Source organism: Falco naumanni, chromosome 10, assembly GCF_017639655.2.
Source record: "Falco naumanni isolate bFalNau1 chromosome 10, bFalNau1.pat, whole genome shotgun sequence".
NCBI classification, from domain to species: Eukaryota; Metazoa; Chordata; class Aves; order Falconiformes; family Falconidae; genus Falco; species Falco naumanni.
The window spans coordinates 22,173,864-22,193,416 of record NC_054063.1 but is presented as its reverse complement, the minus strand read 5'-3'; the positions used below and the strand labels follow the sequence as shown (position 1 = coordinate 22,193,416).

The 19,553-nt window shown below is 64.4% G+C and overlaps 2 protein-coding genes across 4 annotated transcripts; one reads left to right on the top strand and one right to left on the bottom strand.

The window, feature by feature from the left end:
* The first annotated feature begins 700 nt into the window (after positions 1–700).
* On the top strand, positions 701–10,136 carry ANGPT4 (angiopoietin 4). Of its 2 annotated transcripts, none has more exons than XM_040609477.1 (9): positions 701–1,287; positions 5,573–5,728; positions 5,975–6,096; positions 6,457–6,689; positions 7,089–7,204; positions 7,677–7,778; positions 7,912–8,016; positions 8,948–9,078; positions 9,160–9,277. In XM_040609477.1, the coding sequence occupies exons 1-8, from the start codon at positions 967–969 to the stop codon at positions 9,038–9,040; spliced, it is 1,248 nt and encodes a 415-aa protein (XP_040465411.1). In that variant the 5' UTR covers positions 701–966; the 3' UTR covers positions 9,041–9,078; positions 9,160–9,277. The 2 variants fall into 2 exon arrangements, with proteins under 2 accessions (XP_040465411.1, XP_040465410.1); XM_040609476.1 differs by having other exon boundaries at positions 703–1,287; positions 7,850–8,016; positions 9,160–10,136.
* Positions 10,137–13,562: 3,426 nt separating this feature from the next.
* On the bottom strand, positions 13,563–18,382 carry FAM110A (family with sequence similarity 110 member A). Of its 2 annotated transcripts, none has more exons than XM_040609273.1 (2): positions 17,996–18,382; positions 13,563–15,440 (listed from the first exon to the last, which is right to left on the bottom strand). In XM_040609273.1, exon 2 carries the CDS (start codon positions 15,369–15,371, stop codon positions 14,355–14,357), a length of 1,017 nt encoding a protein of 338 aa, XP_040465207.1. In that variant the 5' UTR covers positions 15,372–15,440; positions 17,996–18,382; the 3' UTR covers positions 13,563–14,354. The 2 variants fall into 2 exon arrangements, with proteins under 2 accessions (XP_040465207.1, XP_040465206.1); XM_040609272.1 differs by lacking the exon at positions 17,996–18,382 and adding an exon at positions 16,481–16,589.
* Between the last annotated feature and the right edge of the window lie 1,171 nt (positions 18,383–19,553).

Genomic DNA, 19,553 nt, shown 5'->3' with positions numbered 1-19,553 from the left:
CTGGGAGAAAATCACCCTCTCCTGAGATGCTTGGGCATCCCCATGCCAGGTGTCCCCACCACTGTTTGTCCCCTCCTGGGGTACCCAGCCTAGATCTATCCCATCACGTAGGCTGGAAGCCATGGTCATGCCTGGCTCTGGTGGGTGCCCACCATGCACAGCCACCCCAGCTCCCAGCAGACCCCCATCCTGGGAGCTGGGCACTCTGAGCCCTGCGCAGGATCTAGCAGGGTCCTGCCAAGCTCGGCCTGGCTCATAGCCCCCGTCCTGGTCCCCACGGGCTCATCCCGCGACTGTGGCAGCCAAATCCAGGCCTGGCTCCCTCCAGCGTTATAAATAGCCGGGTTGCAGGGAGGGAGCTCTGCTCCCCAGGATGGGGGTGCCCCAGGGGCAGCGGGTCCCAGTGGGTGCTGGCTGGGAGGGACTCGCCGAGTGCTGGGTCTGGGGGGTGTGAGGGCTCGGTGCTGGCAGCTTGGCCCGGCAGGCTGCCATGGGGCTGCCATGGGGCTGGCGCTGCAGGAGGTGCAATGAGCTGTGCAGAGAACGGCCGGGGGGGCTGGCGGGTGTCTGTAGCTGGGGGAGGGACGGGGGCTGCCTGTGCGAGTGTGTGTGCAAGACATTTATAGATCACGTGTGAAACTTGATCTCCCCGCAGTGGGCTTAGGAGGAGAGAAAAAAGATAGAAGTATTGTTTTTAAACAGATTTTTTCCTTTGTTTTTCTTTTTTCTTTTTTTCCCCCCCTCTCCCCCTGCGAGGGCTGTGGCCGCCTGGTGATAAAAGGCCGGGGCGGCCAGAGCTGGCTCAGAGGGAGGAAATGCCGAAATCGCAGCATTTCGACTCGGCGGCGAGCACCCACTGACCCATCCCGGCAAAGAGCGGCGTCGCGGCCACCCGGGCAGCGGTGGTGCATCCCCACCCGCAGCACCCTGCTCTGCCCCCCCCAGCGCCACGGGGACCCCCACGCCATGCAGGCGCTCAGCCTTGGCCTCGTGGCCCTGACCTGCGCCACGACGGCACTGTGCGCGGCCGGAGCCCAGCGCCGGGCGCTGGAGGGGGGCAGCCGCCGGCATTACCACCGGGTGCAGCACGGCCACTGCAGCTACACCTTCGTGCTGCCCGAGGCCGACCCACCACCCTGCCCGGCTGCCCCCGCCGCCCCCAGCCCTGCCAATGCGCTGCTGCAGCGGGACTCACCGGCCGGCACCGTGCACACCGGCCACGGGGCCACCCAGCGCCTGCGGCACCTTGAGAGGATCCTGGAGAACAGCACCCAGTGGCTGCTGAAGGTAGGGTGCGGGGCGGCAGGGGTGCGGGCAGCAGGGTGGCACGGGCAGGGGTCCCAAGCGTGCAGCGTGTCCATAGGGCTGCCTGCTCCAGCTCCCTGCCTGCTCCCGGCTGCCGAAGGCAGAGCTGGGTGCCAGGGGCTTTCACACCCACCCGAGCAGCAGCACTGTGGCCAGGTCAACGTCTGCAACCTGGGCCTGATCCTGGCCCATTTGCACCAGAAACTGTCTCCTTGGAGGGGCTGGGTGCTGCAGCTCATGGGTGCTGCAGGTCACCAGTGCTTGCCACTGCAGCTGTATCCCTCTGCCATCCCTGCTCCTCGTGGTTCCAGATGGGCTGGCATACCCTGGGGCTCAGGGCTCCCTGTTCTGGGTCAAGATGGGGCCTTTCTGGAAAGTTCTTGGGAAGGGTTTTTGCAGGTAGCAGAGCGAGAGACCTAAGGGCAGGGGCCACCAAAACCCCTCCAGCTCCATCGTTTTCCCACTTAATGGGGTTTGCAAAAGCTTCTGGCATTTGGTGAGACTTTGAGCGGGACCTGTGGCTCTTGGGTGGCCGTGCCACACGTGGGCAGGTTGCAGGGGGCAGTGGGGTGCCACACTAGAAGGGCTGCGTGCCATGGGGATGCTCCCCACTCTGGCTCACCCCATCCCCACTGCCTGAGGCAGGAAGCAGCATTTCCTTCCTGAGAGCTCACAAGCGCCGAAGGAGCCCTCATCTGGGGCCAAGCACGGCCGCCTGCGTCAGACCCAGGAATAGCTCCCAGCCGGCTTGTCCCAGGGGACACCCTCCTGGGGGGCCACAAACCCCACACCCAGGCGAGGCAGCAGCAGCAGGACCCTGGGTGCCTGTGCTGATAAGGCAGCAAACAGCTTGTCCCCAGCTGTCACTGGCCCTCCAGCTGAGTGGCATCAACAGCCCAGCCACATCCACGTCGTGGTGGTGTTCCACTGGGGTGCAATGGGACCTGTGTGCCTCTGTCAGTGGCACTGTGAGATGGTGTGTGTCGAGCCCCCGCAGTGTTTGGGGCCAGGCTGGAGCCAAACACACCAAGCAGGGGTCCCGGGGCTGGTCTGTGCCAGCCACGCTGCTCAGCGAGCCTCCCCTGGCCATGGGGGACAGGGCAGGCATCAGGGACATGCAGGTCTGTCCCCTGTCCTCTCTGCCATCCGAAATGACAAATTTCTCAAAAACTGGGAAAACACTGAGCTATGGCTCCACTGACAGCTAGCCTGGGTTGTAGCAGAGGGACTGGCAGAGCCAGCTACCACCTGGCTGGTGGCAGCAAATCTCCATTGCTGCAGGACCTGCTGGATCTGCTGTGCATGCACAGCCCTGGGGTCCCTGTGCCCTTGGGGTCCCTATGCCCTTGGGTTCCTGCACCCTGGGGGCCCTGCACCCTGAGGTCCCTGTGCCCTTGGGGTCCCTGTGCCCTGGGGTCCCTGTGCCCTTGGGTCCCTGCATCCTGGAGTTCCTGCTCTGGGGTCTCTGTGCCCTGGGGTCCCTTCTCAGTCATCCCTGTGCCCTGGGTGCTCAGGCCAGCTCTGAGCTTCTCTCACACAAGAGCAGCCTTTGGGCATGGCTGAGCAAGGCAGGGGGCTAGGCGTCCCACCAGAGGTGCGCATGGCCCTGCCCAGGAGCAAGCAGCCACAGGCAAAGTGGGGTAGCACATCTGGGCAGCTGTGGACAGTGATGCCCTCCGCTGCAGCCCCAAGGAACAGAAGGCAGTGGGGCACTGGGCAGCCAGGACCCCATCCCATCCCATCCCATCCCACAGCGTGGCCCTCTCCATTTAAAGGCAGCTTGCAGCTATTTTTTTTTCTGTTGTTCCTTGGCTTTCCTAATTTAACTGGAGCTGCCCAGGGAGGCTTGTTTTGGTCGGACTCCAGGCCTGAACAAACAAACGGGGGCTCAAAGGAGGCATCGGGTTTGGGGACAGATTGTAAACAACACCGCATCCCTGTCTGCTCTGCCCTGGCATGGGGACGCCAGTTGGGCTTCCCAGACCTCCTGGGCACCCCCAGCACCCAGCTTCCCCCAGGAACCCCATCTGCAGCACTGGGGTGCTGAGTCCCCCTCCCCATGTGCAGCCCCCCATGGCTGGGAAGGGCAGGGATGTGGCGAGGACCCAGCGCACAAGGACACGTGGCTTCTGCTCGCCATCCCGTTGGCCGTGTATGTCTCAGGAGGAATTAACTTTAGTTCAAACACAAACATTCGGTGGTGCCACTGGGTCTGGGGGGGGGGGAGGATCAGGGTGGAATGGGGTCCCCAGCGGGGCAGGTTGGCAGCTCTGGGGTGCCTGTGGCACAGGGGCCGATGCTGCTCACCCTGGCATGGGTGAGGGGTGCAGGCGGGGTGGGGGGCTTCTCCCATGCCTGGCACAGTGCTCCCCCCAAGCTGGTGCTTGTGGGCTGCTTGGAAATGCTAGGGCAGGATGGGGACAGGGACAGTGGAAGGATGCAGCTGCAAGAAGGCAGCACGGGATCATCCAGCTGTGGGCAACTGGTCACTGGTAGTGAGACAGTGGGGAGGGTGGGGTTCCTCCTGCACCAGGGCAGCATTTTGGGGTGACCCACAGCGCCACAGTCTCCCCTCCAGCCCCTCTGCCCTTCTCAGGAAGGGATGAGGCTGGTGGGACCCTTCCAAGCCCAGGTGAGCCCCGCTCACCTCGGCATCTATGTGGTGAAAGGGGGGTGATCCCATGTTCCCTGTCCTCTGCACAGAGCCTGTCCCACTTGGGTCCTTTGCGCCACCCATGGCCGGGGACGTCGTGTCCTGCTCCAGCCCCAGGTGCTCCCAGGGCCGGGAGCTGGGGCTCCATCTTGGGCTGCGCTCAGCCCTCCCCGTGCCAGCCTGACCTTTTTCATGGGTATGTACTGCCCTCGGGCTCAGAGATATGTTTATTTAAAAAAGAAAAAAAAAGAAAGCAAGATTAAGAGGGAGAAAAGGCCTCCCAGAGCCCTGTGAAGCAACAAGATTAACGACGTGGTTAAAGGGAAACTCTCCAGCAATCACTCAGCTCAGTGAAATGTTTTCCAGACGTGGCTCTCCGACCTTTCCCCGCTTCCTCCCCGCGAGCGTGTTCCTGTGAGGGAAAATCCCCAGGGAAACGGGGTGCAGGCATGCTGACCGGGATGCCCAGCCCTGGGACCCTCCTGCCCTCCGTGGGTGCTTGTGGTGGGGCAATGGTGTTATCACTGCCCGGTTCTGGGGAGGAGGGAACGGGTCCTCACTGCTGCCAACCAGATTTCATCATGCACAAACAAGTGCAGAGCAGCGCTCTGGCCCGCTGCCTGCCCTGCTCCTGTGCTGAGCATCCCGGCACTGCTGCCTGCCCACAGTGGTGCTGAGCATCCCGGCACTGCTGCCTGCTTGCTACACTGCCCAGAGAGCAGCATCCCAGACCCGTGCTGGTCCCACCTGGTCCACAGCCCCAGGAGATGTGCAGGGACGTGGGGCTTTGCCGGCACCAGCTGGGAGCTCAGGCAGGGAGCAGGATCCGGGCAGTGTGGGGACAACAGGACCTGTGGGGTAGATGGAGCTGGGCAGCCCCCACCCCCTCCTGCTCTTGGGGGCCGCTTTCCCACCGTGGGCGGCAGCGCAGCCCCTTCCGCTCCCTGCGGCTCCCGCCAAGGGACCATGCCCCCAGCGAGGCCGTTGCCCCAGGAATGGGAACCTCGTGGCAGGGCCGCCAGAAATAGAAAAGCCTTTGGGAAAGGCGGCTCCCCCATGGGCTGGGAAAACGGAAGCGACATCTCAGCTGTGTCCGCAGCCAGCTTCTTCCCAGCCCCGAGTGATTCCCTGTGGCGAGGCAGCACCAGGCTCCAGACACCCACCTTCCCCAGCCAATGGTGCCCCCCACCCTCCATGTCCCCAGCCCTGGGAAACCAGTGCCCAGAGGCTGGCAGCTGATGCCGATGCCAATGCCGATGCCAATGCCGATGCCGGGCACTCCCTGCCCAGCTGCTCAGCACAAGCCGCCCGGGCCAGGCAGCAGCCCCAGCTTGCCAGCACACCCGGGCGCACATAAGCCCGTGCCAGGTCCCAGCTGGCTCCACAGCCCAGGAATCTTGGCAGCTGGTGCCTGAGGGGGCTGCCCTGCTGCGGTGCAGCATGTGGGCAGCTCAGTCAGTCCTCCCGATAAGCTTCGAAGGGCCCCGGGACGGGTCGTTCTGTGCCGAAACACTCCCAGGGATGTGTCAAGTGGTGCCAGGCTTGGCCAGTGTGCTGGGGGAGGACCTGGCAAGCTCCCCAAATGACCTGCCGCATCCCCACTCCCCTCCACAGCTGGAGAGCTACATCCAGATGAGCATGAAGCCGGAGATGGCGCAGCTGCGGCAGACGGCGGTGCAGAACCAGACAGCCACGATGCTAGAGATCGGCAGCACCCTCCTCAACCAGAGCGCCGAGCAGAGCCGCAAGCTCACGAGCGTGGAGGCCCAGGTAAAAGGGTGGCTGGGGTGCACAGCACACGTGTCCCCATGTCCCCACCACCCCTGGGACTGTGGTGGGTGGCATGGTTTCTCTACTGCTAAAAGTGGGGCGATTCACCAGGGTGATGCATGGTTTAGTGCCCCAGTGTATGGAGGTACTGGGGTTGTGTGCCAAGAAGCGTGAGCCGGGTGACATCTGGGGACATGGGGTGGCCCTGGCTGCTCACACCGACACTCCCCTCTGCTGCTGGGGCAGGTGCTGAACCAGACATCACGCATCGAGATGCAGCTACAGGAGAACTCCCTGTCCACCACCAAGCTGGAGAAGCAGCTGCTGCTGCAGACGAATGAGATCCACAAGCTGCAGAACAGGAACAAGTATACTGGGCCTGGGGTGGCTTGGGGACCCCCACAGCCCCCGGGTGCCTCCCACCCCAGAAGTGCGGCTGCACTTTGCTGGGGGGGTGCTTGAACTCCTCCAAGGGCTGGCTGGGGTCCCTGGGGCATTGCCCAGCCCCAGCACAGCCCCCCGGGCTTTGGTTTCCCCTAGCTAAGCGCATCCCAGAGGTGCCAGGCGGGGTGTGATTTGGTGGGCACAGCAGGGGATGGGGACAGTTCTGGGTCTCCACAGACATCCTGGGGCACAGCAGCTGGAGCTGGGTCCACTGTGCCACCCACTCCCTGCCCAGCTGCTGAGTGCAGACACAATCCCCCATCACCGCTGCCTCCCCCTTTCAGCATCCTGGAGGTGCGGGTGCTGGAGATGGAGACGAAGCACCAGGCAGAGCTGGCGGGGGCCCGCTCAGAGAAGGAGAAGCTGCAGCACCTGGTGAGCCGGCAAAGTGGCACCATCGAGGAGCTGGAGAAGTCGCTGCTGGCTGCCAGCACCAACACCAGCCTGCTCCAGCGCCAGCAGCTCCAGCTCCTCGAGACGGTGCAGAGCCTGGTGCGCCTTGTCTCGCAGGGCAGAGGTGAGCCGGCAGTGGTGCAGGCAGGGTGCAGGCAGCAGAAGAGATCCTCGCCCTCCCGAGAGGGTGCCAGGGTGCTGTGCCAGCCCCTGTGCTCAGCTCAGGCGTGGGTGACTTCGCGCTGAAAATGAGCCCTGCATCCCAGCCGGGGAGCAGGTCCGAGCCCCAGGGGAGGGTCCGTGGCCCAACGCCGTCCCCAGCTGTGGCAAATCCCCAGGCTTAGGCTGGAGGCAGCCCCAGCGCAGCACGACCCCTCACCCAGCCCTAGGGAGACAGCACAGAAAAAAGAAAAATAATCTGTGAGCACAGAAGTATCCGAAGGGAGAGGGAAAGAGCAACAAAACCAGGCAGGGCTGCGGGACCGGTGGGGTTTCTGCCGTCTCACCGTCCCCTCTGCTGCAGCCCCACTGCCGGGGCAGCAGCAGCTCTTCCAGGACTGCGCCGAGGTGCGCCGGGCAGGCATCCACGCCAGTGGTGTCTACACCCTCCACATCACCAACCTCAGCGAGCCCAAAAAGGTGAGCATGGCCTGGAGGGAGCACCTTGGGGTGCTGCTGAACCCAGTGCCACCCAGTGCACGCTGGCCCTGGAGCAGAGTGGGTGTCCCTGTTGCATGGCAACCCCATCTCCCCTCACCGGGGCACTGCCCCCTACCCCATTTGCCCATGAGGGATGAGGTGTCTCGGGGGCTGCAGAGGGGGTAAAGGCAGCAGCTGCCAGGTGAAGGCAGGGCTTGCACAGCCCTAAATTGATTTTAGAGGTACCCCCACTGATGGGTGCTGTGCCCCAGCCCCTGCCCACAGAGGGAGGAGAGACCCCCCAAGCCAGACACTGGGCATAGCACATGCTCACCAGCCCCTCAGCAGCCCCTAGCACCCACGCAGCACCCATGCTGGGCTGCCCAGCCCTTTGGAGGTGCACCCAGCTGCCCACCCCAAGCCAGCCCTCATCCCCCCGCTCTGCAGCCCACCCTGGCTCTCCCCACTGCAGGCGTACTGCGACATGGAGATGGACCGAGGGGGCTGGACAGTCATCCAGCTTCGTGCCAACGGCAGCCTCAGCTTCCAGAGAAGCTGGAAGGAGTACAAGCAGGTCTGTACCTGCCCAGCGAGGGGGACACCCTTGGGGGCACCCTGTGCTTACCCACCCCGTTGCTCCCCCAGGGCTTTGGGGACGCAGCAGGCGAGTACTGGATGGGTAACGAGGCTGTGCACCTCCTGACCAGCCAGGCACCCTATGCCCTGCGCATCGAGCTGCAGGACTGGGAGGGCGGCCAGGTCTATGCCCACTATGGGAAATTCCAGCTGGGAAGCGAGCAGCAGCTTTACAGGTAGGAAAGAGGAAATGTGGGGGCGGCCGCCCAGCTCACCCCATCTCCAACTGTCCCCGAGCCCCACAGGCAGCCATGGCCATGGGCAAGAGCTGACTGTGGTGCCCCAGGGAGGTGCATGGCCCTGGAGGGGTGCAGGATCACACGGGGCTTTGCTGGGAGTTCCTGGTGGGGTTCTGCCTAAGCAGAGCTCCCTCCAGGCGTTGCAGGAAATCACTGTGCCACCCGTTCCTCCTCTCCCTGGGCTCCTGAGAAGTAGATTTTCAATGCACAGCATTGCATCAGGGCAGTGGGATTTCCCATCCCACCTGGCAGCCCAGCATGGTGCCAGCCAGCAGCCAGAACACTCGCACTGTGGCTTGCTGCTTGGGCAAGTGGGGGTGACATGACCATGGCCACCAAGTGTTCCCAGGGATGCTGGGCATCCCCAGGCTGCTACACCCGTGTCCAAGGAGGGGTGCTGCGCTCCTGCTGCCAGGCTTGTGAGGATGGTGTATGCTCCGGGCCCCTCAGCACAGCCACAGGCAGGAGGGTTGGCAGCTGGGTGCTTTGGTGCTGGGCTGGAGATGGGACCAGACCCCAGAGATCCCCTGCACCATGCATCCTGGGCATGCACCAAGCTGACCCCAGCAAAGACGATGGCAGGAGCCTTGGGGAGGTCTCCCCTGCCCCAATACAACATGACCTCCACCCTTGGGGACCCCAGGACAGGCCCTGCAAGCCAGCAGACCCCGGCCAAGCTGGAGCTGCAGGATTTCTGCCTGCATCCCTCCGCGCCAGGCCTTGCTCAGCATGTGGCACCCATGGCCTTTGACACTCCCCCCCCCCCCCCCGCCCCGAGCAGGGCTGAGGGGCTTTATGACCCACCCCCAGCAGCAGCCAGCTGTCACTGACGGTGGCCATGGCCATGCGGTGCCGTGCTGGGCGGCAGGCTGTCGCTGCAGGACTACAGTGGCACAGCCGGGCAGCAGAGTGGAATGGCGCTGCAGGGCACCCGCTTCAGCACCCGCGACGCCGACAATGATAACTGCCTCTGCAAGTGCGCCCAGATGCTGTCGGGAGGTGAGTGGGGCGGGAGAACCAGACAGCACCCATGGGTGCCCACCTGGGATGCCACCCTCCCACCCCGCTCCTTCCTCGCAGGCTGGTGGTTCGACGCCTGCGGTCTCTCCAACCTGAATGGCATCTACTATCCAGCCCGGCACAACATCCGCAAGCTCAACGGCATCCGCTGGCACCACTTCCAGGGGCCCAGCTACTCCCTGAAGGGCACCCGCATGCTGATCCGACCCACCAGCTTCTAGCGTGCTGGCAGTGGGGCAGCACCGTAACCGGTGCCAGCCTGGCACGGAGAGAGGGCTCCAGGAGAAGGGATGGTTGCAGGAGACTGAGCCCTCCCAGCCGCCGCAGGGGAACTTTACCCCCAGTTATATTTTTTACTCTTGTTTATCCCATCTTCCAAGAGCCTGCACATTATGGAGAGGGGCAGTGGCACCTTGGCTGTGCCAGAGGGACCCACAGGCAGTGACAAGGGGCTCTGGTGCTGCAGGAGCTGGTGTGGGGGCTCTGCCTTGAACCAGCCCCTCTGCAGTGGGCTTCGGCACATGGAAACCACTAGATCACACCTCGGTTTCTCTCCCTGTCCTGCAGGGCCTCCGATTTTTGTTCTGGGGACAGGGGTCCGAGACCTGCCGGGCCCCCCTGCACACTCAGCTGGGCTCCAAGGCACAACAGGGGCTTTGCCTTATTTTTGGGCATTGCAAAGCGCCCACCATCCCGCTTTCCCCATGGGATTAGGGGAGCTGGAGAGGATGGGTATCCTCACGAGTGCAAGAAGCCAGTGCCATCCCTCCTGCCCAGGCATGGCTGTGCAGGGGGATACAGGCCATCCCCTCTGCCGTGCATGGCCCAAGCCACTGTCCCCATGCAAAGCAGCACAGGCACTGCTCCTTGCAGGATGGGACTGAGTGCCTCCAGCCCCCAGGGTGCATGAGATGAGCAGGAGTTGTCTTTGGGGACCCTGGGGGGACCAGCCCTAGGCTGGAAGGTGCTCGCTGCAGGGGGGCTGCACTGGCAGGGGCAGGCAGAGCCCCAGAATGGGCAGGTTGGGGCTGAGGGGTGGCAGGTGGGGAGGGGGCTGCAGTTTGTGATGGGGTTGGGGGGTGGGAGGTGGTGGGAAAGGTCCTGGGAGTGGCTTTCAGGAGGATCTGAGCTGGGCAGAGGAGGGAGGAGATGGGCATGCAGGAGGGGGAAGTGGGGCATGGGGCAGGGACCTCTTGCCCACGGTTGCATTCAGACAGCAAACCCACGCTGAGGGCACTTTGGGGAGCAGCCTGGGAGGAGCAGGGTGCAGAGCAGCTGGGTGTCCAGCTGGGGCCCCCCAGCCACCCCCCCAAATGGGAGGCTGGAGGCACTTTTATTTTTGTACTAAGACATATTTATTTTCCAAGCATCAACAGGGCATGAGTGGGTGGGGGGTCCCTGCATCCCATCCCCCCAGGGCAGGCATTGATCCCCTCTCCTCAGCAACTGGGACAAGGGTGGGCAGAAGGGCTGTGGGACAGGGCAGGACAGACAGACTCTGAGCATCCCAAGGGGACCCTGAGCCCTGGGCAGCTCAGTGCATGGGTGAGCCCACAGGAGGCAGGGCTCAGTGACAGCCTGTCATTGTCACCCTTCTGCAGGTAGTCCTGTCCCCCTGCACTCCCTGCCCCCATCTCTCAGGCCCATTGCTACCGGAGGTCCCACGCAGCCCGGTGGCAGCCCCCCGCAGCACCCTCACCCCTGGGAGACAGCATCGCTCCACTGGGTCCCCAGGTCACCTGTCCCCCTGGTACCCAAGCCCTGGGGACCAGTGGCAGCTGCCAGGGAGCCACTGCCTCCATGACACCCAATTATCCCTGTGTCTCCCTCCCCAAAATGGGTCCCTGTCACCCCATGGAAGTGGGTGGGTGGGTGACAGCAGAGACCCCGTAGAGCTGAGGAGCAGAGGTGCCGGGAGACCACCCGCTGTCACCTAACCCAGCCCCACTGTGGCTCCCCAGGGACAGGGCCAGTGGGGTGAGGGACACAGGGACACGCTGTCCTCCCCGTGGGGACGGTGGGACCCTCTGGCAGGGTGCTGGCACTGGCACCAGCTGCACCCATGGCAGCGGTGAGGCTCCTGATGCCCTGCCCTCAACGCTGTCCTGAGGCATTCACTAATTAACAGTGATTAAAGCACGTGACGTAGTTGGCACTTCCAGAAGATGCTCGTAAGTGGGGTTGTGCGGAATAATTAAAAAATGGAAAATAAGGGGCGGGGGGGCTGCCTGGGAGCCTCGCCCCACTCCGGGCGAGCAGCACTGCAGGCAGCAACCAGCACAGCACAGCCGCGGCCCCCCGCAACGGCTGCACCTGGGCATGGGGCCCCGTGCCAGGTGGGGGGGCGGCCCCCACCCCGGGGTGCTGGGCCTGGCTCCCAGGCTGGGGTGCTGCCGGTTTTCTCTCTCCCAGCTGCCTGCCTGCAGCGCCTGCCTGCACGTGGGGCACCCATGGGAGACCCCAACATGCGGGGTGAGGGCGATGGACACCATCCCCTGCCGTCCCTCCTCCCTGGGAATAACAGACGGGCTCAGCTGTGGCTTCCCACCGAAACCGGAGCCACCGAAAGGCAGCTGCCAGGGAAAGCGATAGGGAGTGCTGGGGCCACCCTGCTGTCCCCGGCAGGGACATGCGAAGGTGGGGGCATTCCCTGGGGGGCACACGTCGCCTCAAAGCATCTGTGCCGGGGTTTCATGCAGGCAGCCCCATGGGCGCAGGGTCAGAGGAAGACTCTTGGCTCAGGATCATGGTTCCTGCTATCTGTGCATCTGCAGACATGCATGCACACAGACATGCATGCACACAGACATGTGCACAGACATGTGTACACACAAGCATGCATGCACATGGACGTGCATGCACAGAAACATGTACACACAAGCATGCATGCACGTGAGCATGCATGCACACTTGGATACACATGCACACGATCACGCATGAGCACACAGGGCTTTGGATGGCCATGCAGCCACGGTGGGTCACAGGACACCAGAGCCGAGCTGAGGGTCCGCAGTGCCTGGAGGGCCATGCCAGCTGCTTGGCCCCAGGCCTGGCAGGGGCCGGTGGGTGCCCCCCCTCTCCTCAGCAATAGCAGCATATTTAGACCAAGCCCTGGGACACGCCAGGCTGAGGAATCCAGCAGCACAGCCGGTCCCAGTCACCAGCAGGGATCCATTACCCGCAGAGCTTTCCCCCAGGGTGAAGCCTGTCCCCAGGTGGGTGCCTGGGGTCCCTGTCATCATCATCACCTGGTTTCCGGCTCCTCGGGGAGGCACTCAGCACCCCACATGCCATCATTAAGGATCCCTTAGGTGTGCGCTTCCTCCCCAGCCCACTTTGTCAGTCTGACTCACGGGCTCACATCATGCCCCCATCCTGCCACCGCATCCTGCCACCGCATCCTGCCACCGCCTCCTACCACTGCATCCCAGGCGGCTGGACCTGCCTGGACCCACAGGGACCTGGATGGATCCTGCACCCTGTGCACTGGTTCTGGGCAGAAACACACAGTGCAGCAGCCAAGCTGGGTGGGAATACTTCATCCCCATGAGGGCTTTTGGGGGGACCTCAGGTGCTGGGTGGAAGCACTGGTCAAGAGGAGCCCTGGTGCTGCTCTGCCAGCAGCTGCCAGGATGGGGCTGAGCAGGGGGAAGCACTGGCTGGAGCAGCACAGGGTGGCAGGAGCTCTGCTGTGCTCAAAAATGAAACCTGCTGCCCTGGGGTCGGTGGCTGGACCTTGCCCATGGCCTGTCACCACCCCCGTGCATGCGGTGTTTGCACCCACTCCAGGCAGGCTGGCTCCCCGCACGTGTGGAGCCATTTGCAGCCACCACCACAGCTGGAGCCGGAGGGAGGTAGTGGCAGGGCCAGTATCCAGGCAGGGTCCCCTGGGTGCAGGCAGGTGGCATTGGTGCCACCTTCCCCAGCAGCCCCCTGCCCACATGGGATGCATCAGCACTGGAAGGAGCAGGGGGACCTCATCAGTGCAGGCAGCACCCACAGTGCTGGGAGGGCCACGGTGCTGCGCGAGGCCGCCCGGGGATAACGCACAGGCGCTTTTCATCTTCAAAGCACTCCCTGCATCAACTTTCATCCTTGCACCTCCCCAGCTCGCCTGGGAGGTCTCCGCTATCGCCGCCCCCATCTCACAGTCCCAGAGGAACCAGGACTCGGCCAAGATCAACAGGTGGGGCGAGGAGACAGGGGAGGGCTGCATGGTCCGCACGGTGCTGGCTGCGGCACAGAGGGGAATCCTGCCAGCTGGGGCTCTGCTGGGACCTGCCGGACCCAACCGCCACCCCCACCGTGCCCGCTGGGCCCCGCGCTGGCACACCATGGCACAGCACCCATCGGTTCTGCCCGCACCCATCCACTCAGCACCATGAATCCCTGCTGAGCCATGGGCACCCCAAGGATCCCCATCCTGACCTCCACTGCCTGGAGAGACAGCAACACACACAGCCTCCAAAGCACAGACATTTAATAAAACTAGCTGTATTATTATTATTGTTATTTACAGATCAAACATCAGGAAAAACAGTGGAAATGAGGAAAAAACAACCATCATCTTCATAAATACCGGGGCCCAGCGTGCTGGGGGCTGTGTGCCCACTGGCACCTGGGAGGGGACACAAGCACCCACAAACACACACGCACGCACACACACGGAGCCCTGGGCTGAAGCAAGGGGCTGGATTTGCCCCCCCAAAAAAAAACCACCCAGCTTCTCCCACATTTTCAGCATTAAGACAGGTGTCATCAGGATACAGCCCCCACCGCTGGCAGTGTGGCCTCCCACGGTGGAAGCTGTAGGGGGCAGCTCCTTCTCTGGGGCTGGGTCCCTGCTCCGCGCAGGGGGAAGCAGCTTCTTGCCCCCCACGCATGGGTGCTGGTGAGGAGCAGGGCAGGCAGGAGCTTCTGGCAGCACAGGGAGGCCGACCGCACACGGATGCCCACGGGAGCAGGTGAGGGAAGGGTGCTAGGGACCCACCACACACCCGGGGATGTGTCCTCTGCCCTCCCACGAGCTTGCAGGGACCTGGCTCTCCAGTGCCGGCATGGGGCTCTGATGGAGCCAGAGTCAGCAGGAAGGGTGCCTGGCCACCACACCAGTGCCGCCGTGGCACAAGGCAGGGTGCTGAGTTCGAAAGTCACCGCTGAGAGGTCTCTTCTTCTCCTAGGGCACAGCCTGTGCTCCCTCCCCAGCCAGCATTGCCTGCTGATGAGCAACCTGTCCCCAGCGCCTGCTGCCACTGCTACACATTGGAGACCTGCTCAGGCTCCCTGGCCTGGCGCAGCCCATACAGCCACTTGATGACACGGGCGTTACGCTCGATGATGGAGATGCCGTAGGGCACGCGCTCAGCTGGCCGGCCCTCTGGCGTGGCAGTGCTGGGCGGTGAGCGGCCGCCCTCCGAGCTGGCCGTGCTCACGCTGTGAAACTTGAGGGACACGATGTCAGAGCTGGCACGGGCAAAGCGCTCGGCGCCCATGTCCTGCACCTCCTCAGGGTCGAGGCCGCAGTAGTTGAAGAAGCGCTCCAGGTCAGCAGTGGCCCGCGAAAGCCGATCGCTCAGGTCCGACTTGGAGCGATGCAGCAGGGGCTGCCGGCGGGCACTCTCGGGGCGGGTGGGTGAGCTCCGTGCCGGGGCTGCAGGCAGCCCGCCCGGGACAGGGGATGCAGGCACCAGTGTCACCTGGCCCCGTGGAGCCCCGCAGGGACGGACGTCCACCCTCCGCACAGCCATGCTGCCAGGGGGCTTGGCAGCAACGGGGCTCTCCAGTGGCTTGCCGGCACCATCCGCCCCATCACCCAGTGCTGCTGGCGCTTCCACCCTCCACTTGTGCTCCCTGCCCAGCGGGCTCTCTGCCTTGGGGAAAGGGCTGTCGCAGAGGTTGATGAGGTTGTTCAGGATCTCCAGATCAAGGGAGGTCTTCGGGCTGCCAGCCTCGGTGCGGTGCAGCCCTGGGGGTGCCCTTCGGCTGGAGGTGAGCACAGCCCGGCGCACCCCTGGGGTGAAGAGGGGCTGCTTGAGCAGCAGTGGCTTCACTGGCTCCTGCTTGGTGCTGGCGACCCTCTGGCTCTTCACGTACTTGGCTTTGTCGGCCTCCAGCCTCTCCACTGCGCTGGGCTTCCCAGCACCTGGCTCGGTGCGCCGGCGGAAATACGCAGGACCCTTGCGAAGGATGCGGATGGGCATGGCCGAGGTGAAGGGCGCCGTCACCGTCACCCCCTTCATGGCATCACCAGCTTGCAGTGCCTCGATGGGCATCCTCGGTGCCAGCACCGGGGCACAGGGTGAGCGGCCACCCCGAGCAGCGAGGGGCTCACGTGCTGTTGGCTGCAAAGAGGGGCTGGAGTAAGGGGTGGTGGCGGTGGCCAGTGGGCACTGCCGGCTGCCTAGCCCCTGCCTGGCCCTGGCCCCACCAGCAGACAAAGGCTGCCCAGGGCCGTGCGGTGCCGCACTGTCTGCGCCGGCTGCACCGGGACTCCTATTTATTCCTATTTGAAGGCAGGAACCACGCCTCCGCCGCCACCGAAGCCTCCCTGAAACGTCCCCTGGCCAATCCGCACAGCAAGCCAGCTTCAAACCGCACCGGGCCGGCGGGGCCAGCAGGGAGGGTGCCTCAGCATGGCGAGGGGCACTCTGGCGAGCGAGACCGGGGTGCAGAGGGTTGGTTTGGCCCAGCACCCCTTGCCGATGCTCTTCCCACATCGGCTGCCCGCGGGGTGCACTACCCACACCAAGGGGTGCATTGTCCGCTCCTGGGGTGCACCACTCACACCTGGGGGTGCATCACCTTCACCCACACCAAGGGGTGCATTGCCCCTGCCCAGAGGTGCATCCCCCACCCGACTCACTCCCCACCCCACCAGGCTGGGGGATTCGGGGCTCCACTCCCTGTGCTGCTCCCTTGGCTCTCAGCCCCCTCGCAGGTGCTGGGGCTGCTCCCAGGCTCCCCGTTCCCACCCTGCAGCCCCTTGGAAAGCACCAGCGGGGGTTTCCACCCGTGCTTGCCTGGCCAAGGTGTGCCTGGAGCCACGCTGGGGCCCCGTGCACCGCATGTCCTTGGGACCCTGCCAACCCCAACAACCGCAGCCACCCGCCCCAACGGTCGGTCCTGCAGAGGCACTGGCCCGCCCACAGAGGAGGGGGGGGGGCAAACCAGCCCTGCACCCCCCTGCAGCCCCCTGCTCAGAGGTGGGCACAGCCAGAGAGGTCTCAACACACAGAGGGGCTCAGGCAGGGTGCGTGCTTTGACCTGCCCCCACCTCCCCATGCCCCCTCCTGAGCTGCTCTAAGACCCGCCCCCCCCCAGGGGTCCCCAGCTGCGGGCACAGGCAAGCCCCGGGGAGGTACCGGTGAACCCCAGCACTCACCGGGTGGGCACGGTGGGGGCCAGTGTGCCGTGGCCCCACTCCGTCCCACGGTGTCCCTGAGCAGGCTGCTGTCACAGTCACTGCCAGCCGCCCGCCAGTCCCGCCAGCCTGCACAACTTCCTGGGTGCAACCCAAGGGCCCGTCCCAGCGTCAGCCGCGGGCGGCAGGAGCCAGCCCCAGCACCCACAGCACCACGCCACGGCCATGCTGAGCCACAGCTGCACCATCTGCAAGCCAGTGCTCACCAACATGTCGGCCCAAGCCCCCCGGAATCTGTACCCCAAGGGGGTCTCCACTCCGCAGCCACCCCGCAGCACACGGTGCATTCGCCTGATGTGCTCTGACAGGCGAGCAGCCTGGGGGAGACTGGCTGCCCCTGTCCCAGTCCCCGGCTCCGGGAGGGGACATGCTGCCTTCTGACCTGGAAAGTGTCTGCAGGGGGCCGGCCAGGCGTGGGGACAGCTGGGGATGGTCCCAGCACCACCACAGACCCTCCTGCCTCCCCCCTGGGGACAGCTTTCTGCACCCCTCTGCAGGGAGCCCAGCAAAGGGGCGATGTGGGGACAGAGCCAGCAGTGCTGGGCACCAACGTCCTCACTGGGGCAAGGGCAGGGACAGGCAGCCCCCCCCCAGAGCTGTGCTGACAGCCCCCATGGGAAGCAGGGCCAGGCTGTGCTCTGCGCTGCACAAAGACACAGGCAGAGGCAGCCCCGGGCTGGTGGCAGAAACCCGGGGTGATGGGGAGCTGCCAGGTGCCCATGCGGCAGCACCCCATGAGTCCAGTGGTGCCCAGACCCCATGCCCCATGGTGGCACCCTGCCAATGGCTGGCCCCACTGCCCTCAGACCCTGTGCCTGGTGCAGGGAAGGCTCCCTGGCTTGGCACAGAGGTGCAAACGTGCCTACCCAGGCAAGGCAAAGCAGGGATGCATCCCCATGGTGGGTGCTGGAGGTCAGCTCAGTGCCAGAGGCTCGGCCCTGGGGATAAGCCACACAGAGGCGGCTGTTGGGGCACAGGGACGAGGACATAGGGTCCCCCCCAGGACAGCCACTGGTGCCCACTGTGGGCTCCCATCCCTTTCCTGGCCAGCAAGGACAGCCCAGCCGAGCACAACCTGCTGCTCCACATTCCTGCGGTGCTGAGCTGCCTGCCCTGGCATGGCCGCGCTGATCTGGGCTGCACCGAACCATGATGAACCACCCTTCAAACAGCCCCAAAAACACAGCCACGTTATCCCATGCTCCAAGCCTGGCAGGAGCATGGGGATCCCAGTGCCAGGGCTGACAGCCCTGCTTATGCCGGACTATAGCCAGCAGTGGCCCCAGCTCCTCTCCCTCCCAGTGAGGGCCGCCCAGCCAGGCTCACTTGGCACACGGATCACCTCCTGCCTGGAGGCAGCTACTCCAGAGACCCATCCTGGGAGGTGTGTGGTTGTGCCTCCCCCTCACTAGGTGACCCTGCTCCGCGCTGCTGTAACAGGACTGGCACAGCATTGGCACCAACTCTGCCACCTACCTGGATCAGCCCTGAGACGTGGGAGCCTCCTTGGCACGGCTCAGCTGCCACACTGCTTCTCCCTGTGCTTGTCCCAGGGGTGTCCTGGTGTCCTCCTGCCTCCTTCTCCTCCTCTCCAGCCACGTCCTCCCCTTCTCCCCACAGGACGGCGGCTGGTAGGGCGCTGGAGCAGCTTGTGCTGCGGCTTATCCTGCTGAGTCAGCGCCGGAGGAGGACGCTCTCCGAGGCAGCTCAGCGCTCACATGGGATTAAAACCACAGGGCATTCTTCCTCCATGCCAGGCTGCGTCACACAGCATGACGGTAGCTGGTGACGTCCTAGTGTGGGTGCTGGTTCAGCCCATGGTGCTGGCCAGGCAGCGTGGATGCACAGTCTGAGATGCTCACACCGCCAAAGCCAAAATGCCTCTGGACACCCCCTGCCCGCTGCAGGCAGGGGGTCCTGATGCGCTGCCAGGGCTTCAGGCAGAGGGAAAATTCCCAGCCCTTGCACGGGCAGGAGCTGCCGCCCAGCTCCCTGTGTGCCACTGGCACAGCCAGCTGGCAGGGCCTGCTTTGATTTGGAAAAATCACTTTGCTTCCCCATGCACCCGGCAGCAACCCTCTGCAATAAACTCCAAAATGCAGCAAAATAACCCAGATAGCAGGAAGGGAAGTGCCAAACCGGAGAAGGGTCATCAAACCCACAGCCACGTGGACGTGCTCGTCTGAGCCCAGCCCCAGGGTGGCTCCTGCCCTGTGGCATGGGCATCTCCAGCAGCAAGGACCAGCTCTGGGTGGAGGGACCAAGTGTTTGGCCCGTGCAGCATGGAGCTCAATAACAGCCGTGCATTTTTCAAATTGTTCTTGGAAGCAAGACCAGGAGCTGGCAGAGAGAGAAGAGCAGAGCAAAGCACATGGAAAACAGCCACCCAGGCGCCGGAGGGCTGCCCTGGGCTTGGGCAACGGCAAAGGTGGATCCGCACAACAAGCTGGGCTGGAAAAACGCTGCCCGGTGTGGCAGGTGAGGGCAGAGCCTGCAGGCACCTGCCCGGCCGGGCTGCGTCCCCACATGGCCGCTGAGCCTGTGCAGGGTGCAGGTGCTGCCTGGGCACGCCTGGGCAGCTGGGTGCCTTTGGAGCTGCGCGTTGGAGCCAGGCAGCGCCCCGGAGCCTTGCCCTCCCTGGGAGCACCCTGGGACAGGTTTCGGGAGGGCAGCCCGCTGTGGAGGCGCTCCCCCAGCACCCAGCTCGGTACCGCCGCCAGTGCCCCAGGTATGGTCAGGGATGGGGGAGCGGGTTTGGAACAGAGGGACAGGTGGGTGCTGGCACTGGCTTCGCCCTCACCTCCCACAGGCACTCGGGGCTGCGCCCCCTGCCTCGTGCCGCTTCAGGGACCTCCCGGAAGCAAAATGCAGCCGCCAATGAGTAAAAAACACACTCAGAGGCCAAATCCTCCCTGGAAGTGCTGGGTGGAGGTGGCTGCAGGTGCCCAGCGGTGCCCACAGAGCAGCAGGGCCAGGGCTTGGTGCAGCTTGGGCAGCCCTAGGCAGAGGCATCCCCAGAGCTGGGAGCCCCCCA